This window comes from Cyprinodon tularosa, unplaced genomic scaffold, assembly GCF_016077235.1.
Source record: "Cyprinodon tularosa strain WSP-4 unplaced genomic scaffold, ASM1607723v1 ctg405, whole genome shotgun sequence".
NCBI classification, from domain to species: Eukaryota; Metazoa; Chordata; class Actinopteri; order Cyprinodontiformes; family Cyprinodontidae; genus Cyprinodon; species Cyprinodon tularosa.
The window spans coordinates 943,104-967,094 of record NW_024039125.1 but is presented as its reverse complement, the minus strand read 5'-3'; the positions used below and the strand labels follow the sequence as shown (position 1 = coordinate 967,094).

General features: G+C 39.2%; 1 protein-coding gene across 1 annotated transcript; it reads right to left on the bottom strand.

Annotated features, from left to right (window-relative positions):
- Nucleotides 1-12,085: 12,085 nt before the first annotated feature.
- LOC119791921 (general transcription factor II-I repeat domain-containing protein 2-like) lies at nucleotides 12,086-13,611 on the bottom strand. The gene is given in 1 exon segment (XM_038298308.1): nucleotides 12,086-13,611. A coding segment is annotated over 1 exon segment (1,371 nt). The 5' UTR covers nucleotides 13,457-13,611.
- Nucleotides 13,612-23,991: the final 10,380 nt, after the last annotated feature.

Sequence of the window (23,991 nt, the reverse complement as noted above, 5' to 3'; positions counted from 1 at the left end):
CACGTTTTAGTCACTAAAAGCAGTATATTTTAACACCCAAAGATAAAAACATTTGGATAATTGTAGCAGCTAGTAAGTGTAAAATTATTTTCGCACCTCATTGAATATGTAATTAAATCAAGTGGCATATTTTAAAAGTGTTTCATGCCAAGCTTTATTTAATGGCTCATTATTAAACAAAGTCAATTATGTCACGCTTGCTGTCGGCTGCTGTGATCAGAATAACAATGATGATGCTGATTCTTAAGCAAATAGGAAAATAAAAAAAAGCAAAAGCGAAATAGAAAGAAAGTCTTTATTGTCCCAAAAGGAAAAGATTCACTTCCACTTATGTTTTTTTTTTTTTTACGTATAAACAGTCTTTACAAGTTTAACTATCGTACTGCACTAAATAAACTAAGTTGCATTTTGTAAAATTGTAAGAGCATCTTTTCATCTAATGCCTGCATTAGAGGCAAATACATAAAACGAAAAGATAAATGAAAGCAAGCTGGCTGTTGCCTCTGGCATTTTAAGATCAGTTTATTAGAAAATACGTTGTCTAGTTCTATCTTTTTTAAAGTTAGAAGACTTTTTTCAAAATATTCTGTCTTTAGGAATGTAGGGTTTTGGTATCTGCTGTCTGCTGTATCATGATATGTTATAAAAACAAATGGACCACAGAACATTATCTTTAATAGACTTTAAATAATTTGGAAATTAAGATATTCTGTCAGGAAAAAAATGATATCTCTGAGGTAGGGAAGTCCGTCAGTTTAAAGTTTTCTTTCAAGGCAGTACTCTGAGTTCTTTACCTCTGTTTTTCTGCTGCAAACAAACAAAGTGAACCACATTGCTTCAGAGAAGGTAATAACAGATAATTAGATGAGTGGGAGTCTTATAAACATGAAGATTAAAGGTCTCTCAAATAAGGGAACACTTTTACTGCCTTCATCAGTCTATTGAAGTAATTACTTGTCATAGGAACCCATTATGTAAATTCAAATGACTCTATTCAGACTTGACCAGTTAAGGATGGAGACATGATGCAAAGCGAGGCACTTGAAAAGTGAAACCGCTCTGAATTGCTTAAAGTAGGATAAATAGTTTCAATTACTGACTTCTCTTTAGGCTAACCAACCCAAACGCTATGAAATATGATATTACGTCTGACAGATATTGTTAGATATTTCTGACTTTTTTCAAAACCCCACATGTGCTTTTTAGGCAAGCTATGATTTTAGCAATATTAACAGAAATACTGTCTAATCCATACAACAAAAAAGACAAATCCAAATAGAGACAGATCAATAAACAGTTAAGCTACATTGATGATAGGAGCAGCCATTGAACTTTACAAACCAGCCCATTTCTTCCAAAATAGGTATCCCATAGAACCACTGCCTTCATTATATTTTAAATATAAAGTTTAAGATTGTGTCTTTCATAAGTTCAATGCCATGTAATTGGCATTGAACTTATGCCAATTAGTTCCCTGCGAGCCTGCGGTCAGGGCAGCATGTGAGCCTGCGAGCCTGCGCAAGGGGTTACAAATCGCGTAAATACACATACAAATCCTTCTACGCATTTGTGCATCTCACACGGCAGAAGAGTAGCAAAAATCACGTGTGTAAAGAGAGCCAACTGAAAAACCGCTTGACTTGTAACCAATGATTTGTCTGTATTTCTGGGTGTTGAAGCGAAAATACTTCAGACACAAGTGTCTCTGTGTGTGCTTACAGATTGATCTACACATTTGCAAGTCTCAGTACACATTTGCAGATCTGAATACAGATTTGTGGATTTTTTACACATTTGCAAAACGGATTACACACAAGTAGTTTTACACATTTGCAGATTGTTGTACAGACACACAAATCTCCTCACACATTTACAGATTTATTTACACATTTTCAAATCCCACTGCACACACACAAATCGAGATACAGACACACAACTCTCCACACACATTTGCAAATATTAAAGCTACCATTTTGGCCCCATAAGTATGGTGTTTGGGGGGTTCAGAGTTGTCAGCCATATCATTTAAAAGAAAAACAGTAATTCAGGGTGGGATTAAGGGCCTTGCTAACAGCCAAGGCAATCTGTGCAAATGGGACTTGAACTCAGAACCTCAGGATTCCAAGCTTTATGCCCTAACCACTAGGCCACCACTCCCCGCTCAAGAAAAATACGGGGGAGTGATGGGATTTGAACCCATGCCTTCATCAGGACTGGAGCAGCCCAGCACCACAGACCACTTGGCCACACTACCTCAGATATACCAAACTAGTGCACCAGTTTTTGTGAGACTGAATACTGAAATAACCCTGTGATGTTTTTGAGGCAATATCTGGTGAAACTCACCAGCCTGATTCGCTGATACACCTACAAGGTTTTAGACTTTGTTTTTTGTAAATATTAGGGAATTAAACATTTCCAAAGACAGATCTGTTCCTTGCAAATCATGGCATGCTGCTCAGAATAAAAACCTTTATTCATTGGCAGCATATAATGAAACCATTTATAAGGTGATGTTCTCACAAGCTGAAGAGAACCTGGAGGATTGTTCGAAGGGTACAGAGTGGATGCCCTTTGCCACCACATGGAGACACTAATGTAGTATCAACAGCCAAACTTATGTTGTGACGTACTATATAAATCTCTACCTGGATAGCACCAACCTCATCAACACAGTAAAGTAAAATGCAGGTAACAAGCCCTGGATTAATGCAGAAATGAATGGCCAGCTAAAAGAAAGCCTTCACGATGGAGATGGTGATTTATTAAGAAGTATTCAAAAAAATAATCTAAGTCAACATTGAGGTAAAGTACAACTGAAGACATAATTCAACAGAATTAGTAAAGGAACAATTTCAGTGCCATTGTTATAACTTGGCCAGACCACAACAATAAGTTAATTATTCTTCACAAGAAATTAAGCAAACAAAACCAAAACCTAAACTTTTTAGGATGAGGAAAATACTATATAAGGAACTTTTTGGTCTTTTCTCTGTGGAAACGTGATAGAAACGTGGTTTTATCTACATCCCAGGCATGACTACTGCATCCATTATTAACACAAGACTTTGGCATCAGGGTGCCTTGCAGTAGGCCTCTGTATATGAAATCAGATCTAGTTGTTATTACGCAGTTGTTTAGCTCTCCTGTAATGTTGGCGTGTGGCATTCAGGTGTGATATTCTGGCTGTATGATTCTACTTGATGCTATTGTTTACTGCAGGTGTAAATATGTTAGTTCGTTTCTCCTTCCTATGGTTGTTGTGGTTACACAACATTAGTATCCAAAAAGAAAAAAAGAAAACATAAATACAAACACAGCTTTCAGCACCATAGTCAAAAAACATAAGAAAAAATAAATTCTGATCAATAATTTGAGAAGATCTCTTAAAGAAGAATACCTGAGTGACGTTGGCGGATGGATCGAGACAAAATGTCACAGATATGCTCAATTGGATTAAGATTTGGGGAATGTCCTGTTGATAGCTTCAGTGACTTCATCTTGCAGGAACTGCTGACGCACTCCAGCCACATCAGGTCTAACATTGTCTTCCATTAGAAGTAACCCAGGGCCAACTGCACCAGCATATGCTCTCACAAGGGTTCTGAGAATCTTGTCTTTGTAACTAATGGTAGTCCCTGACCCACCGCCAAACCGCTCATGCTCAAGGATGCTGCAGGCAGCCGATAGCTCTCTACGTTTTCTTCAGACTCAGTCATCTCTGTCATATGTCCTCAATTCACACCTGCTTTCATCTGTGAAGAGCACAGGGTCTTCATGGTGTTCTGTGGCAAATGCCAAGTGTCCATCACAGTGTTGGTCTGTGAGCACCATACCCCATCTGTAAATCTTGGGCCCTCATGCCATCCTCATGGAGACAGTTTTTAACTCTTTCTACAGACATATGTACATTTGTGGCCTGCTTGAGGTCATTGAGCAGTGCTCCTCCTATTCCTCCTTGCACAAAGGCAAAGGTAGCAGTCCTGCTGCTTGGTTGTTGCTCTCCTGCAGCCTCCTCCACATCGCCTGATGTAGTGCCTCAAGCCTCTGTACACTATGCTGACAGACACGCCAAACCTTCTTGCCATCGCTCACATTGATGTGCCATCGTAGATGAACTGCACTACCTGAGCCACTTCTGTGGGTTGTAGGGTCTGTCTCATGCTACCACAAGTGTGAAAGTACTGCCAACATTCAAAAGTGACCAAAACATCAGGTGAGTGTATGGGAGAATTATCCTGCCATAATGCAAGAGCACATCATTTCAATTTGAGAAAAGAATTTCATCTTTTGGACTAAAAACTTATAATGCTCACACTCAAAACATGCGCTCTCTCTCAAATATTTTCTCTTCTCTCTGTGTTTCTTCTCTCAGATTTAATGCTTCTTGCACAGATATTTTCTCCTCTCACTTGCCTCCTTCTCTTTGCGCACAAACCGCGCTCTGCTCGAGTCTCAGATACGCTCGCAAACCCGTAGGCTCTGCTTGCAGATTTTTTTTGCTCTCTCTCGGATTGCAGTTGGAACGTCGCCTAGCAACCTTTCCAGCCAATAGAACGACAGCCTCTGAAAGGGTGCGCTTGTTTAACCCTACTGAGTGTGCCTGTGCTACTACGCCACTTATAAGAGCGTCAGCTGAAACTGCTATTTACTGTAGATTTGTGGCTCGATTCAGCAAAGTTCAGTACTTATGGATAACCCAAACAATTCTGATTTAAGTAATTTTAAGCAATTAGTGGTTTGTTATGTATAAAAGCAAAGAACCGACATATTAAATTATTATCTTGCCCACGCATCCTCAGGGAGTACCCAGGAATTGAACCCAGGGTCTTTCTGCTGCAAGGGAGCAGTGACTGAGAGGTCACTACCCACTGCTACCCACTGCACCACTGAATAGCCTTCATGGTTCAGAATAACCTAACAAGTATTGACATGAATGCTGATCAGATTTTCAATCCCTGTGATTCTGATTAAAATTTTAATCCAATCCTGCTGAATCTAATCGTAATATTCTATGACATATTTTCAGTCCAATGAGCTGTTGATTTTGATTATTTACTTCTAACAAATGTAACCCCCATATTTATGCTCATCTGTCTGTATGTTTAATGTCTTTGTTTTCTTAGTTCTTAGAATGTCCTGTAGACGGCGCCAGACCCACATTTTTCCTGTGTCGCTACGAGAAGAAGAGTAAGGCAGACGAGAGGACGGGAAAAAAAGAGAAGGCAGGCTACGTAGATGAAACGTTTCAGCAGAAGTAGAGAAGTTACTACTTATAATCCTGCTGTGATACAGAAGAGATTTGTTTATTTTGAGCTGTATAGATTTCTTCGGTGAGTCTTTTGTTTTATTTTCAGCTGCTTACCTATGCAGAATGGCTACCTAGATGGAGCTAACGTCGCTCAGTTTATTTTAACTAGAAAAAAAAAAAACAAGCGGTGTATAAGGTGTCGCTCTGTAAATAGCATAGCTCTGTGAAAGTGAGACTCTTTAATGGTGAAGTGATGTTAGTTAAGTTCTTTATTACTGAGCATTTTTTGTTTATTCTAAATGTAGAATTGATTTTCACTGAGCGTGATTGAAGGATTTTGCTGATTTCTGTATAGCTCCATGATCGGTTAATTCTCTGCGTGGAGGTTAGTTTTTTTGGATGGCCGATATCTGAACGAATGAGTGGAGATCTAGAAGCAGGAGGGTCCTGCCGCCATCTTTGTGACTTGGACTGAAGATGGAGGAACTGGAGCTCCTGGAGCTGGATATTTGGATTGGACAACAGATAGGCTTACTGAAAAAAAAAAAAAAAACTATATGTTCATGAACATTTTTTTTTTTTAAACTGACAACTTATGTGCACATTGACTTAACTGACTGAACTGTTATATTGAAGGACTAATTTCTTTTTTTATATTAGCTTTATAGCTACAATTTAGAAAAAATACCCTCATTTGTTCTGAATATTTGATTTTCTTATAAGGGTGGACAATTGTTATTCTAAATTGTGTTAAGGTAAATAGTGTTACCTTCATTTATATTTTTTGTGAGAGAAAAAATAAATAAAATTAAGTTGTTAAAACTTGTATGTTTATAATCCTGTGTGACCCTAGAACAAAAGCAACTTTCCTGCTGAGGTTTTTGCTAACTGAATTAACCAGTGGTTACACAAACACAACTGATATCTTAATTAGAAATCATGGGATACATTTAATCAAATGTTTGGCTTCTTCTAATATAATTGAATAATTGTGAATTAATATGATTTTCTGTTAATATTAGACTGGCTTTAACAACTGTCAGAGGGACTACCAATGAAAATTAGCTACATCCAGCTAACTAAGCCATATTTGCACCGTATGAAATAGATCAATGTGTAATGTGCTTTGTGTGTCAATGTCCTTTGATACACAAAGACTGGTGATCTTGTAGGTGTGCTTTTTTATAATTTTCCTGCTGCAGCTTGAGTTCATGGACTGATGACCTCCCACCTGACTGGAAGAAAACTGTCTTGCCTTGTGTTTTTCATGGACATAATAAACCCTTTGTCCTACAGTTGTTTGATGAAAAATGAATGAAAAAGTTACTTAGAGCAACCCAATAGATGTTTTATTTGATACCTCTACAAAGTGCTTCTAAATTTCTTTCTCGCACAAAGAAGTGCCTGAGGAACTCCCAGAGGGTCATGAAATATGCAATTCAACACAACACAACAGCTTTTACTCACCGATGTCCTCAGGTTGGAGGATCCAAAGATCAGGCACCAACAAACTCAGAGAAAGTTATTTTCCTGAGGGAAAACTGCTTAAACTCTCCCTAGGTGCAAATGATTACCTTTAGAGATGTGTGTTGAAATTAAAGATATATTCATTCAGATTTGTAGTGAATACAATCGAGCAGTGCAGCTAAACAAACATATGAATTCAACACAAAACTATCTCTACACGTCCACCATCACAGAATCCATGTTATCTCAAAGCACTGCTTGATTAGAGTTTAAAGATAGATTTTTAAAATATCCTAATGACCTGGTTATTTGACCTGATCACCTGTGTGGTGAAGCAGAAAGACACCAGACCTGGAGGACAGCCTCTTTTACCACCTCAGCAAGTCTAAATGTTGGATATGATGTGGCTTTATTACTTTTCATCGTCATTATAGAAAGAAATATTGTTTCAAATCATAAATATGAAGCAAAACTTGTAAATACAGTAAGAAATAAGTTTGGTTCATATAGTTTTGTTTTTTCTTTTAGTATTTGAGGGATGAGCTCCATACTGTAGTGTCAAATTGAAATCATCATATAAAAATTGCATTTTTAATTCACACATGTTATCTTCGTCTCAGATATCTTATGTACGGAGCCCCTCTGATGACATGGTCAAAAAAAAATTGTTATTGTGGCCACGAAGTAGTATTTCGTGCGCACAAAGTAGTATTTCGTGGCCACGCAATAAGTATAACGTGCGCACGAAATACTACTTCGTGGCCACGCAATAAGTTTATCGTGCGCACGAAATACTATTTCGTGGCCACGCAATAAGTTTAACGTGCGCACGAAATACTTATTAATAATATTAACATCATTCCTGGACAACTGGGTAAGCAAATCGAGCGCGCCTTCTCTAAGGTCTAAGGCGCGCTCGATTTGCTTACCCAGTCGGTCTCCGCCAGTCACGTGACATTTGTTGCTAAGACGCTATTTTAGCTGGAAAAGGCGTAGTGTAAACAACCGCAACATAGCTAAACGAAGGACTAAAGGCCCGTTTACATAGCAGCCTGTCCATGATAAGTAATTACAGTTAACATAAGCCTGAAAACAGGGGCGGATTTATGGATATTATTAATAAGTATTTCGTGCGCACGTTAAACTTATTGCGTGGCCACGAAATAGTATTTCGTGCGCACGTTAAACTTATTGCGTGGCCACGAAATACTACTTCGTGGCCACAATTAAACATTTTTTTTGACCATGTCATAAGAGGGGCTCCGTACTTATGAGTACAGCAGCATGGCACAGAGCAACCGTCCGACATGCCTTCCACTCCCACCCCAACCCCCCAGCAGGTTAGCTTTGGAAAGCAGGTTAGCTTTGAGAAGCAGGGTAGGCTTCACTTATGTCTATTTATACTTTTTTTTTCTTTTTTTTGTTTAAAAGTAGAAGCAAACCTCGTTTTTAATTTGTTAACATTATCTATCTTGAAGAGAAACAAAATGTACTCAAAGCTAACAAAAGTGAGCTAACAATGAACCAAACAGTGACATGGCAGCAGGACCAGCAGTATTTCATCATGATTTAGCTTTTTTTAATCTACTTTTGTAAGATGAAAGTCACTCAGAGCTGATGAGGAAGGGGAAAGTGATCAACCCCTACGTAGTTTAGTGGATCATGAGAATATGTGCTTCAGATGGGGACACAACCCTGTAAAACTAATCCAGTGGCAGCTGGGAACCAGCTAATGAATTACATTGTCTTACCTTGCTGAATGGGAAGATGGGCGGCGCTTTTCCAGACTGTCACCTAGAGGTTCCAGCACACTGGAAGGGAGATAACTTTGGAAATGTTTTATTTTTTTATGTTTCTGTTTTTCACACCTCATTGCTCGTTAATTTGATGAGCTTTCATTCATAGCCTGAAGGGGCTCAGCTGTTTAGAGGCAGTGTAAGCAACAGGTGGTCTGATGGAAGCACAGTGTCTCACTCAAAGCAGAGCGGCTCAATACAGTCCCTGATTAGTCCTATCATTTCCGTTATTCAGTTCAGGAAGCATCAACATTCGGCTTTAATGACGGCTATAGTCTAGATTCAAAGTAAGTTTTAAGTTTTTGCAAATATTTAAACCTACAAAAATTCATAAGGCTTTATTTCTTGCAAAATAAAGAACTTCTCATGTCCTTGGATTCTGTTAGAATGATAAACAAAATACATGGGCAACATCATCTTAATTGATTTGGATCAGCCGGACGTTTCCTTTGTTTAAGACCAACTATATCCCCATATAATAGTGTACAGCAAGCCTTAAATAGTTCAGCAAGCTTTAATTAAACGCAGAACGCCCACAGCCTTCTTCTGACAGCGTGGTAACCATGGTAAAATCTGTGGGTAGCATCTGTCACGTTGTTGATGAATCTGAAGCCAAATGAAAGCCTGGAGGCACAAGTCGTCACACCTGTGCCACTTCAGACAAACACGGTAAAATCAGAGAAGAAGAGTTTCAGTTTTTTTATATGACAGGCACACGCTGGATGTATATGCTCCTGATTACTACGAACAGAGTTATAATTAAGTACTCTTCATTTTGAGCTGCAGACATGTCTGCATCACAGTACGAATAAAAAGGACATTTTCTTTGCGAAATTCTATCATTATAAATTCTAACCTTAAGTGTAAAAAGAACAAATTTCACTCAGCCTAAAAAGTTTTACAAGTTTCCTACCTCTACAGTATTAGCCATTCAAGATTTCTCCACTTTCCTTGATGGGCCCTTGGCTGGTCCTTGGTTGATCCTCTATGTCTTTTTCTTTTTCATTTTAATTAAGTAAAAGGGTGAGCAGTCTTGAAGAACAAAATGCAAATGCAAATAGGATGATTGATTACTAATTTTATTTATGAATCAAATAATGCAGCCATATGTTCTTAAAATGAAAAAGCCTTTCTGAAAATGCTTTTTCATTTGAAATATGGTAACGATTTGCGTTTGACTGGGAAGAACCGTTTTGATTAGCTGCTACTGTACCTTTGAGACTTAAACATCAGAAGATAACAAAAGTAAAATGACAAAACATTTCATTGAATTTAATTCAAGTCAAGTCTGTTCATGTGTCCATTTCATATGTGAATCGTTGATCCAGTGGGCGGGGGAGAAGATTAATAGAAAACAATCATAGTAAAACAGAAATAAATTTGATCAAATTTGATTTGATGTGTTTGAAAGATTACATATGTAGTGAAAACTGTGCAATTTTTTGCCCTTTTCGGGGCCGCTTTCCAGTCCTGCAAGAATGATCTGATCTTTCTGGTCTTTCAGCCTGATGGTGCGTGGTATAGTAAACAGAGGTACACAAGGGCCGATCAGCCTTTCACGACAACCTCCCCATCAGGAATCGTGAGGTCGGGAGAAAAATCTAACATGTTTGATTTTCTCTGGAGTGTTGTGCGCAAACAAGGATTTTTTATTATTATTATTTTTAAACAGTGTCCTGTCTGGTAATGTGGCAATAAGAATAATTGTCTTGATGCCAAAAAAAGAGCCTAACAGATTTTGCTCTCAGGAGTGGAGCAGTACGGCTATCGCCATAGTGTTCCGCTTGATTTATGCATATAAATCTTTGTTATAATTTGTGCAGGGAGTATTACAGATTATATTTACACTGTAATGTAGGTATCAGAGGAAAGGAAAAACAGAAAAAAACTGAGAAAAGTTTAAAGCAAGAGGAAACAAAAAAGGAGATTACAATAAAACATCTTCATTCTGCTTCATCACCTGCAAAGAGATGGAAAAAGAACAGCACAACCAACCGAACCAATAGAAACAAAGATTCTTTTTCTTCCTCTCAGAGGAAAACACAGAATCATGGCGGGGGTGCAATTAGTGAAATGGAGTTCTTTCTGTAAAATTGACAGACCGTAGTAGCCATGTTTGCTCAGCCATGTTTTTGTCTAAATACGCCGTCTCCTTTTCTTTTTAGGGCTTTCAGCACAAAATTGAACAAATTACCAAAGCAGCGCGTTTCACTCTAGTGAGCTTCATATTCTTCTTCTATTAATTTGGCTTCCGTATAGATGAGTAGTCTCACTGCGGAGCTGAGTCAGACGTCGTTTTTAGACTTACAGTGTGAGCAGGTAGATCGCATCAGAGCGTCAGGTCACACAGTGTGAGAACATACACCGTAAGCTGTGAACTTACGCTGTACGATGAAACCACAGGGTTTCGTCGTACAGCGTGAGCTGTAGCTGAGTGCAACGATTGAAAAAATCACACACTCTATGCCCGGCTTAAAGGCTTAAGAAATGTCTGCTATTTTATCATTGCTTTAAATCAGGCATGTCAAACTCAGTTTGGCTCTGGGGCCCGGATCCAGACTTTCTGTTCTCAGGTGGGCCGGGTCAGTAATGTCAACTCCAACTATTTAGCTTTGTTTTTCAGTACTATGCTTTATCATTCAGCCTACATTTGTAGCCTACCCTACATATTTTAATCACGGATGACAAGGGATCTTTTCACAACACATTTATTCACAAACAATGGAGAAAAAAAATTATTTTCATGTTTGGCATTGAATGTGTTAACAACTGGTTTATTTTAACAGTTGAGTGAATGCAGTTTTACACCTGAACCAACTCACCACACTAAACAAACTTGGGAGCTATGGAAAAAAATGTTTTGCCTTAACTGTCATACTGCTTTGAAATAATAATAAATAAAAATACAAAATAAAAGTTTTAGCAGTGCATGGGCAATAAGATTAGACTACATCAGCTCAAACTACTAGGCTCGGCCTACTGAAGCTGAGAATATACTGCACAATATTAATTGTCTTTAATATGAAACCAGATTAATCTTATTTTTAATTATCTGCATTCATGAGTGCAAACAAATGTCGTGTCATCACACTTTTTTCTCTCTCTCACTGCACTCCTGCAGTCTACTTGCTGCTGCTGGCTCCTGAAACTTGGCATTTTTTTGCCTTTACAAGTGCGTCGATATCAGGTGTCAAATCCTGAGTAGCAGCACATTTAACAATGTCATTCAAGTGTTCATTTGTTAACCTTGAGCACTGCTTTGTTTTATTATTGATCATCACGGAGAACACCTGTTCACAAAGATAAGTAGTCCCAAACATGGAGAGAACCTTTGCAGCCATGGCTGTTAATTTGGGGTAACCTGGCACAAGATACTGATAAAACGTATCCAATCCCACGGATCCAAATTTATCCTTCATAGCGGAATCGCACTGCAAGTCAATAAGCTTGAGCTGAATGTCAGCTGGCACATCAGAAGGCTTCACTGTAAATGGCGAGCGAAAAAAGCCGTACTTGTTCTCAAGTTCACTGAAAACCTGAAACCTCCGCTCAAACTCTCGCAGCAAATCTGTTATGTTTTCTTTATATTTATCCAAATCGGGACGATCCGGTGCCTTCGGCCGCACAGCTGTGAGACATGAGAAGTGCTGGTGTCACCGCTGGATAGCTGCGTCTCCCACAGTGACAGTTTCATCTTGAACGCACTTATGCTGTCGTGATATTGAGTGACAACTCTGTTACGGCCCTGCAATGTAGTGTTAAGTGTATTTAAGTGTTGCGTAATATCAACCATGAAGGCAAGATCCTGCACCCATTCCTTGCATTGAAGTTCCTTTACTGGGCGTCCCTTCTTCTCCATAAACTGTCCAATTTCGCCTCGTAGCTCAAAGAAGCGCTTGAGTACTGCACCTCTGCTTAACCAGCGCACGTCAGTGTGATATGGTAGGCCAGCATGAATGTCATGATCACTGAGAAATGAGTCAAACTGGCGGTGATTTAGACCGCAAGCTCTGATGAAATTGACAGTTTTCACAACCACGCTCATAACATGGTCCATTTGCAGTGTTTTGCAACATAACGCCTCCTGGTGCAAAATACAGTGAAATGCCCAAAACTCCTGTCCTCCATTTGCGGTCTGTACTTTGTCACGGAATTTTGTGGCAACGCCTGCCTTTCTCCCCACCATTGATGGCGCACCGTCGGTCGCCAGGCTCACAGCACGGGACCAGTCCGCCTCCACCTTGTCCAGCGCTCCAACGAGAGCGCTGAAAATGTCATCTGCTGTTGTGGTGTCATTAATGGGCACCAATTCAAGCAGCTCCTCGGTGATGGTCAAAGTTTCATCAACGCATCTAATGAATATGGCCAGCTGAGCAATATCTGTGACATCGGTGCTCTCATCTATTGCAATTGAAAATGCGATAAATTATTTGATTTTCTCTTTTAATTGGCTGCTCAAGTCACTTGAGAGTTCTGTCACCCGATCAGCGAAAGTGTTCCTCGTTAGACTAATATTGGCAAAGGCAGGTCTCTTTTCAGGGCACACGACTTCTGCAGCCTTCAGCATGCATTTTTTTACAAACTCCCCATCAGCAAATGGCTTGGATGCCTGCACCAGCTCGTTGGCAATAATGTAGCTGGCTCTTACAGCCCCATCCGCGATTTCGCGGCTGCGCGTAAAAGCAGACTGCTGTTTCTTCAGACCAGCGACCAATTTGTTTATCTCGTCTTTTCTTATTTGTCCTTTCAAGTGGTCATACTTGTCTTTATGATGAGTCTCGTAGTGGCGCCGAATATTAAACTCTTTGAGCACTGCAACTTGCTGTTTACAAACCAAGCACACTGGTTTTGCACTCACTTCTGTGAATAAATAATTCTCAGTCCATTTTTCCTTGAAAACCCTGCACTCCGTGTCCACTTTTCTTTTTTTTGACAGTGCCATTTTTGGAAGGGTGTGTTGACCGATAAGTTGTTTAGTAGTAGTGGTGAATGGTGAAGCAAGCTTGCCGGTTTATTTCTAGTTGGACACATCACGTTGCAAATGTTTATTTCCTGGTACTAACTCGTGTCAGTGCCGCATGCTGGACCTGAGCTCTTTTACACATTTACTGCCCTCTAGCGGCCGGAGGGAGCATTTGAGTTGTATTTATTTTAAAGAATCATAACTTTTGATAGAAATGAGCTAGAGACTCGCTTCTTTTTTTGACATACTCAGAAATTTATGACGGGCCGGATTAAATCATCCAACGGGCCGGGTCCGGCATGCCTGGACTACAGGGTCGACAATGGGCAGGTCGCCAGTCCAACACAGGGGAGCATGGATGCACAGAAACATGCGATCATGCACACACCTCGCACAAACCAAAGGAAAACTTGGAGATGGTAACCAAACATTCATGTTTTTGGACTTTGGGAGGAAGCATGTGTGTGTTCTCTTTGGGGGTACCTAGAGAGACCACACACACGGACAGGGAGGACAAGCTCTATGCAAATAGCTAACCTGGGACCTTCTTGCTGGAAGGCAACAGTGCTACAAACTGCACCACAAAACAAACAACTCTGAGGTACAATATATGTTACTTCAATAACATATTTATTAATATATAAATGTTTTTTTAATATAAAGTAACCGTTAAGAATTTCATCCACTCAAAAATCTAACTTTCTAGTCATAAAAACATCTTAAAATTAAGATTAGAAATAAGATTAGATGAGCTTTATTGATCTCACAGCGGAGAAATTCACTCGTCACATATTGGCATAGAAGTTACAGAAGGTGCAAACATGTACAATCCGGATGGCTTATATGCAGGGGGAGAAATATTGCACATTCAGCATATTGCACAGGATATTGCGCAGTACTTTGCAGAAACCCTGTGTCATTTAATTATTCAATCAGCTGTGTCACATTAACTGTAAGAGGATCCTAATGATGGCAAAAGAAAAAAGACGACAGGGGAGAGAGTGATGAAAGGATGTCAAAAGGGGTCAGGCACTGAACTCTGTCTCAAACATTACAATGAGTCCACATGCTTCAGGTTGTGTGAAAACCTTATTGTGCAACGTTCTCTTTAAAAAGCACCAAAAGAACCTGGCTTCTCAAAACTAAACCTGACATTTACTACTGCAGGAATAAAAAAAATAAAAAAAAAACAAAAAACTATGATTTTAGAAGACTGTTCGCATTTAATATGCACTAATTTCAGGTTTCTCATCAATTGAATCTTCCTCGGTCAGAAGGAATATGTCAACTCCATCGGTGCAGCTTAATTGATAGAATAGAAGCAGGTACAATGGAGATGATGGTACAGATGATGATGAGGTGCTTATATTTAGTTTCAAAGAAACATGTTTGAGGGTGTGTGTTTATCTGAATCAGAAGAAACATTAAAGGTACATATTATAGCAATGCTGGCAACACGGCTACACATAGATGAAGATGAAAATGGCCTGTAGTATCATAGAAATCCACTGGGGGGCGCCATAACAAGATACATGCATTATCGGTCAAATGCAATAAACATACAAATCACAAAAAAGTGTCGGAAAATATAAAATGAAAGGGAATGCTCTCATATGCTAATACAATGACAATATAGACAATTAATAGAACTTAAGTATTATAACTAAACTTGTAAGTAAACTCTTCCATTGTCGGTAACGAGAGAAACACAAGGACGATTTCACCTTCCGGGCAAATATTCAATATAAAACACAAATATCGGACATGAAAGGTATCCTCACATCGTAAAATAAGCACACGTTTCATACACATGGAATTAAGAAGGGATATATGGTGGATGCTATCTGTGGATGCTATCTTTATGACACCGAAAAACCCAGAAGCACAGAAAAACAACTTGTTCAGCTACGTGAAATCGCAACTACAAAATGAACAGATTGCATTATGTAGGGTGACCAAACGTCCGTATTTCCCGGGACATTTCCGTATTTCACGTCCTGTCCCGGGCGTCCCGGGTTTTTTTTAGAAAGTGAGGAAATGTCCTGATTTTTTCGACGCTCCGTGTGACGTAATCCCTGAGCTGCGTCAGTGAGGGCAGCCCTGTTCTTAATCAGAGGCTCTGTTCGAAATCCTGGGCTGCATCCTCCAAGACCGCGGTCTACCTAGACTGGATCCTTCGAAGTCCTTGAAAATAAGGAGGCCGGAAGAGTTTTGGCTGTAAATTCGAACAGGTCCTCCCTTCGGGGGGTTTTACCGCCGTATGCTCTGTTGCTTAGCAACCGTGAAAGTTGACACACAAAGCAGGAAAAGAATGAATACCGAGCTTTTCAAAACTGTTTGTTTATTTATTTATTTATTAAAAAGTTAAAGTGAACAAAGACTACACTCACAAGAATCCAGAGTGGAATAAAGGTTCCAACCACCGGGAGCAGGAACAGATCAAATCAAATGTAATGATAGAAACCTTAGTCAGTTAAATAACCTGCTGCTGTCATTCTGCACATCTCTGATGTTGCTGCTATTTTCAAATACCCATTACTGTAAAAATGTCCATAGCTGCATATTGGTTATTTATTCTTAACATTTATATTGGTAAAACACTTTACAGAATTTTATTGTTTATATTTTAACTCTTCCCTATTATGTTATTCTTATACATTATTCTAAGGTCCACATTTGTGTGACCATTTTTAATAATCTTTCTGCTGCTGTAAATTTGCCCATTGTGGGAGGATAAAGGGATTTTCTATTCCATAAAAGGGTTAGAAATATAAAAGTAAATCTAAACAATCTGTGTATAAAATATATCTGCAAAATCTCTAATATTCAACAACAAAAAATACTTAGTTAAGCATATTGTGCAAAACAGCAATAACATTTTTTAACTCCTATCAGATTTATAGTCCCCAATCTGTCCTTAAATTACAGCCAAACCCATTTACACAGTAACAGATAAAAACCTTTAGATAAATTAAACATTACCGCCACATATCTGACTCTATAACCATTAAAACAAAGTTTTCATTCATTTCAGACGGAACTATTCACAGACTGGATTATATTAAACTGAACTTCCAATTTTCACCACTGTTCTGCGCCAAGTAACATTTCCTCTGATCACTGAGAAAATCCTGATGATGAGACATTATTTCTTTCATTGTGCTATTTATTCATTACAGGAATTGTTAAGCATTTTTAATAAATACATTTTGAATAAAATTATCGTTTGTTGTTGGAGTTATTGCTGTTGACCTTTACTGAAAAGCATTTTTAATAAAGCAACTGTGAATATAATGTTGTTGTAGGATTGGATTACGTAGGTCAATGTTAAGAGTGCATGCCACAGACATCTCTATGTCACACACCCCCCCCCCCCATGCTCAAAGGTGTCCTGGTTTTCCCAAATGAAAATATGGTCACCCTACATTATGGGTAATGTGGTGCTAAGCAAACGGACAGACTTTTAACAATGAGGCTAACTTAAAGTCTGTTTCCTAATTAGGTGCTCAGAAGAGACTTTGTTGATGACCGTGTTTTGTTATGTGAGCCCCTTTGAGGAAGACTCTGCTAATGATAGTTTCAGGTTTAAAAAGAGTGCAGGTAGCATTTATCAAGGTGTTCACATGCGGCTTTTCCCATATCAAACCTTAGTAGACTTACACTGTAAACCCCAACAGGTTCAATGAACTCAAAATATTTGATGAAACTGATTACCTCAAAATATTTAGCTATGTTAAAGAATATTTTAAGTAATTTCTACTTAAAATGAGACTTTTGTTAGTGCTCAAAATCTTTGAGGACAAGGATAAAATTAAAAAGAATAATGTGAGAAAAAGATGTTTTAAGTAATTACTACATTAGTTAGACAAGCTCTTTACACTTAAAATCTTTGGTCAAATGAACAACATTAAAACAAATAATTTCAACAAACAAACATTTTAAGTAATTTCTACTCTAAACTAGAAAAGTTATTCACACTCATTTATTTTGAGGAAGTTGATGAACTGAAACATAATAATTTCACAAACTAACATTTTAAGTAATCACTACTTAAATTTTTGATAAGTTTAATGAACCTGATCATTTTGAAACTAATGTTAAAACTAACAAAATTGACACTGGACACGGAGTTGATTTTTTTAAGTTATCACCCCTAATAATATCTTCATGTTATCACCATGACTCATTCAGTTTCTCAGACCTAAACATTGTCAATTCAGCCTTTTATATTTTTAAGTTGACTTAACTGTATTTAAACACATTTTATTGCCTGTATATGTTAGCAATTTTTCTCAAAATCAAATATATTTTATTTGTATGATTCAAATAAAAAAATATTCAAAAGACAATTTTACTGCAGATTCCATTTATTTATGAATTCCATTAGAATTCAGAACAATGTCCCCAGCAATGGGGTTAATACAGAAAATAAAATAAATAACAACCACATTTTTAATCAAAATGCTGAATAAATACGGTTTTATTTATTCAGCAAATAAAACCGTAAAAGATCTTTTAGTTCCCAGTGACTTCAAGGCAGACCAAAGCATTTCCGTACAAAACTCTGGGACCTCAAGCCAAACACTGAAATGATCAAGTCAAAAACAATTACAAATCTGCAGGTCTGTTTAAAGCTGCCTTCTGAAACATCGGCTTCTCTGTATCCACAAAAAACGAAAAATTGGCCAACATAATAGGCCGATCCAAAAATAATAGGCCAACAATAATAGGCCAACATAAATAAAAAAGCGAAAACAAAAAACAAAGACAAAATGGTTGCTTGAGTATCACCATGCTGGTAGTAACAACGACATCTTTTAAGCAGACTGCTTACTCATCCATCATCAGATCATTTTTAAGGCTAAGCAGTCTCGGAGGTAACCGCTTCAGGTCATCCAAACCCATTACAACTTTCTGGATGAAATTGGATGTTTATGTCAATTTCTTGGGATACTGTAGATGTAGTGCATAAATCAAGCCAAAAAGCAAAATGAATGTCTCTGTTAACTGTGCTATAGTATATCACATACCACAATCTCTCCCTCAAGAACTATAGAATGTATTGCAGGACCAAACTTCACAAGGGAGACTGTATCATTCGAGACAGTGAGAACCAGGGGCGTTGCTAGGCACAAAGCTTTACTGGGGCACTTGCCCCCTAGTGCATATGCCCCTCCTTCCATACACAAATACAGACAAGCACACTGCCCCACCCTGATACATTCCTACCAAAATTACCAGTTGAGATATTAATGAGTATAAGAGCATATTTGTTTTAACAAACATGGACATTTTCAACATTGCAGCTATAAAAAATAAGACATCACCAACTTTGACAAATAAAAAGTTTCCTTATACACATTCTGAAGTAATCATTAATTCCTAGGTTTCAGAGTTTTAGTTCAGGGGAAAGATTAACTCAACCCGAACTAAGTTTTTCTTTTATTTTTTGAGCATTAAAGTTTACTTCCTATTTTTCATTTTTGCAAAGCGGTCAATCACTAGACTGTGACTCAGCTTAGAAAGTTCTTCCTTTTCAACTGATAAAATAGCAAGATGATGGAGCCTGTCTTGTCCCATTGTGCACCTCAGCCAAGTGTGGATCCTTCTCAACACACTGAATGACCTTTCACAACTCCAGCTGTTAATTGTGATTGTGAGGAGATCTGGATGACCTGCGTTAGTGTGGGGAACATGATGTTATCAAGCAAGTTGAAAACACACTGCGTATCCTTGATGACAAGGCTTTCTTTTTCAACCAGGAAAAGCTTTCAAACCATTTTGAATTAAATTAAAGTTTTTTTTACCCCAAATTTGTGCTGGGGATAGTGGGACAACTTCACTTGTCTAGGACCATCATGCTTTCCCCCTAAGTCACTAATGTCCCCTTCTTATTTGTGGAAGCTGGTTGTTGCTCCCTCATCACCTTCATGGTCCTGTCTCTCCTGTCCTTCACCTGTCTCTCCTGTCCTTCACCTGTCTCTTGCCTGTCAGTCTCGCCTCCTCCTCCCTTTCCTACTCCAGCACCTTCATTCTCATTCTCTACAGCAAACATTAAAAAACGTAAATTTATTATTATGCAAATATCTATCATATTGCTTATAACGTTGCTAATGTAACTGCTTAGCTTAAATCACTAATTCATTACGGGACCCAGTGGCGGCCGGCCCATAGGGGGCGCTGGGGCACCGCCCTCCCTGATAAGAAGAGAGAAACGTAAAATATATTTTTAGAAATTAACTCATAAATGTCTGTTTTACTCTCTAGACTGTGTAACTATAAGCAAAACAAATTATATAAACTACATTTCCCTATCTACTTTCATTAATTTGTGGATTTCCACAGACAGACTCCTACCGTCTCTGTTCTGGGGGCTGTGATCAGACTGACCCACATTTGCAGAGAATCTGTCAATCATGTACTATTGCTAGGTGAATTTAATGGCCAATCAGCGTCTCGGAACTTTATGGTATTGGGGCGCTGAAAATACTGCGCTTTTACAGGCTTCTCTTATGAACCCAAGCGCAGGTGCAGACAAGTAGAGGGACGATGGCGAATGTAACGAGCGAGATGCAGCTTCCACCAAATTCGGTGAGATCCTTATTTATCTACCCGTTTGCCAGAAGAACATCCCTGTTGTAGGATATGAACATTTCATTTCATGGTTATTGTGACTGTGACGAATCCACCTCGTCGCTTAAAACAACCTCTCTAACTTTGCGCGCCACACACACATTCCTGTTATACTGTGTTTGTGAGGACCAATACACTCGCGCTGAGATCAGTAGCTCTATTAACTTAAAACACACAAGCTGTCCTGGTAACCTGCTGGCGTATTGAGGGTGCACACTTAATATTTCAGTGGGGTTAGCCGTGTGTGTGTGTGTGTGTGTGTGTGTGTGTGTGTGTGTGTGTGTGGGTATGTGGGGGGTGTGGGTGTGTACGTGTTTATGCGGGGACTTGTCATCTTCAGTCTGGCTGCGTCTTTGCTGGGTTCAAACCCAGTTTGGTGTAATTGAATAAGTCAATGAATCTGTGTAAAAGAATTAGGTTGTAAAAATTATTTGTTTTTGTACATCAATTGTTTGTGGAGGTAATATATGGACAAAACTGATTAATGAGAAGAAATCAGAAATAAGAGAGCCTGAGGTGAGGGGCTTAAACTATTGAATGAGGGCTGTGGGAAGAAAAGCGGCAATTTTTGTTTTCTGTTTCTTTGTTACATTGCTGGTAACTGGAGGGAGGCTGAGGCCCAGAGTATCTTGTATATGTTTAGTTTCTTTTGCACCCTGTTTTGAGTTTTTGAGCTCAATAAATCACCAACACCGGTAACCCGACTGAGACTGGATTCTTGGAGGCCAAAGAACCCCGTCACAGTGACCCAAATCATCACTGTTACTGTTATTATATAGTAAATTAAATCATTACTGTTAAATTGTATGTATTGTCCAATTGTTTATTTGAATTCTTATTCCGGGTTAGTTGGAGACATACACTAGGCTATATCAGCCCCACCAAAAATATTTTTCACCAGCCGCCACTGACGGGACCTTACCTCCCTCTCTCATCTTGTTTTACTGCTTCACTGTCTCTGCTTCGTGTGAGGAATTTCCTGATATCCATCTACAAACCAATGCAGTCATTTTCAGTTAGTAGCCTATAAATCATGTGGTTTCACTGGGAAAATAATAAAATTGACAGGTAAGAAACGGTACCAGAACTAAAAATGCGTCGCGGCCGCAGTGTCCCATCCAAAACAGTTGAGAGCAGCGCGTTAGTTTACCTGCAGTTCATGCAGTGGCATGCGCTGATGTGGGGGCGCTAATACATCCTCAATTTGGAGTTAACAACACACTTGCTGCGCATTTGAGTAGAAATATACGTCTCCTCCCGTTGGAATTATCTAAATTCCATTAAAAAAATGTATCACTGTTGCAAATATTCATGAGATTTATACTGGGGCACAGCTCATTTATACTGGGGCACGTGCCCCAGTAAATGGGGTCTGGCGACGCCGATGGTGAGAACAGCTACAGTTGTATCCGAGAGGTCTGGCAGGTCAATGTCTTCTGCCTAAAGATGACATGACAGTAATTAGTTAATGAGTAGAGCAGTCAATGAAAAACACTACATGTGTATTTAATATGAAATACCAGTGAATGAAAAGTTAAGGTAAAATTCCGAAATATGACATTCTTGGAGAATTACTGTAGTACAGTATGATTTAATAGCTTTTCTGGTGGCTAGGAAGAGGGTTGTGGTTGTTGTCTTTTGGCAGTAACAGAGGGATGAATAGAAAAAAAAATATATTTATAGAGATACACAAACTAAGAAAAAGAAAGAGTAAAAGAGTACACACAGTTGAATCTAGGGCTGCAACTAACGATTATTTCAAAAATCGATGAATCGGCCGATTATTTTTTCGATTAATCGATGAATCGGACAAAAAATATTTTTTATATTAAGCTCTTTATTCCAAAATAAACATTTTAGACAGAACAAACAAGCACACAAGTACAGGTTGCTCATGAACTGTACTGGTGCAATATGAAAAATAAATGTTTGTGTTAAAACTACGCAAACTTACATGAGAAATGTAGCTGTACATCCACAAAATATAGGCTACTTCGTTTCATAAAGCGCAAAAAAAGACAGGCATTTTTGTTTTTAAAAGCCCCTAAGGGGTTCAAACAATAGGTCCCCCCATTTCAACAAATGAGTTTTTTTAGACTAGAAGAGTTCTGCCTTTTAAGACAGGAAAGTATAGCAGTTAAAGTTGCTACTTGAGAAAATACTTAACCATAGAGATAAAAATAGCCCTGTGATTCAAATTATAAATTGTATTTGGAATAAAAATGAGAGAACTAGGGGTGCTAAAAAACACATCCTCCAAAGACAGATACACTATATTGCCAAAAGTATTTGCTCACCTGCCTTGACTCACATATGAGCTTAAGTGACATCCCGTTCCTAATCCATAGGGTTCAATATGACGTCGGTCCACCCTTTGCAGCTAGAACAGCTTCAACTCTTCTGGGAAGGCTGTCCACAAGGTTTAGGAGTGTGTTTATGGGAATTTTTGACCATTCTTCCAGAAGCGCATTTGTGAGGTCGCACACTGATGTTGGACGAGAAGGCCTGGCTCTCAGTCTCCGCTCTAATTCATCCCAAAGGTGTTCTATCGGGTTGAGGTCAGGACTCTGTGCAGGCCAGTCAAGTTCATCCACACCAGACTCTGTCATCCATGTCTTTATGGACCTTGCTTTGTGCACTGGTGCACAGTCATGTTGGAAGAGGAAGGGGCCAGCTCCAAACTGTTCCCACAAAGTTGGGAGCATGGAATTGTCCAAAATGTCTTGGTATGCTGAAGCATTCAGAGTTCCTTTCACTGGAACTAAGGGGCCAAGCCCAGCTCCTGAAAAACAACCCCACACCATAATCCCCCCTCCACCAAACTTTACACTTGGCACAATGCAGTCAGACAAGTACCGTTCTCCTGGCAACCGCCAAACCCAGACCCGTCCATCAGATTGCCAGATGGAGAAGCGCGATTCGTCACTCCAGAGAACGCGTCTCCACTGCTCTAGAGTCCAGTGGCGGCGTGCTTTACACCACCGCATCCGACGCTTTGCATTGCACTTGGTGATGTATGGCTTGGATGCAGCTGCTCGACCATGGAAACCCATTCCATGAAGCTCTCTGCGCACTGTTCTTGAGCTAATCTGAAGGCCACATGAAGTTTGGAGGTCTGTAGTGATTGACTCTGCAGAAAGTTGGCGACCTCTTCGCACTATGCGCGTCAGCATCCGCTGACCCCGCTCCGTCAGTTTACGTGGCCTACCACTTCGTGGCTGAGTTGCTGTCGTTCCCAAACACTTCCATTTTCTTATAATACAGCTGACAGTTGACTGTGGAATATTTAGGAGCGAGGAAATTTCACGACTGGATTTGTTGCACAGGTGGCATCCTATCACAGTTCCACGCTGGAATTCACTGAGCTCCTGAGAGCGACCCATTCTTTCACAAATGTTTGTAAAAACAGTCTGCATGCCTAGGTGCTTGAATTTATACACCTGTGGCCATGGAAGTGATTGGAACACCTGATTCCAATAATTTGGATGGGTGAGCAAATACTTTTGGCAATATAGTGTATTTACATGGGAATGTGGCAGATAATTAATTGACATATTACTGATCTTGCTGGATTTTATTCTGCTTTACTTCCATAAATTGCAGGATCTTCTTTACTTTATCTTTGCCAGAAGATTTAAACTTTAAAAGCCTTGCCCTCATAATTTGCAAGTTAATTTATTTATAAAGGCTGTTTTAATTATTGTGATCAATTTGCGCCTTCAATCCCGGCACATGCGCGCTTCATTTGCAGTCTGAACGCTGAGGGTAAACATCCTGCGGCTCTGACTGCAGCGCTGAGAGGGACCCCTGTGGGAGAACGGGGTTGAGATGGGGGAGGCGCCTCACGGCAGAGTAGGAACGATACATGCGTTCACGTAAGA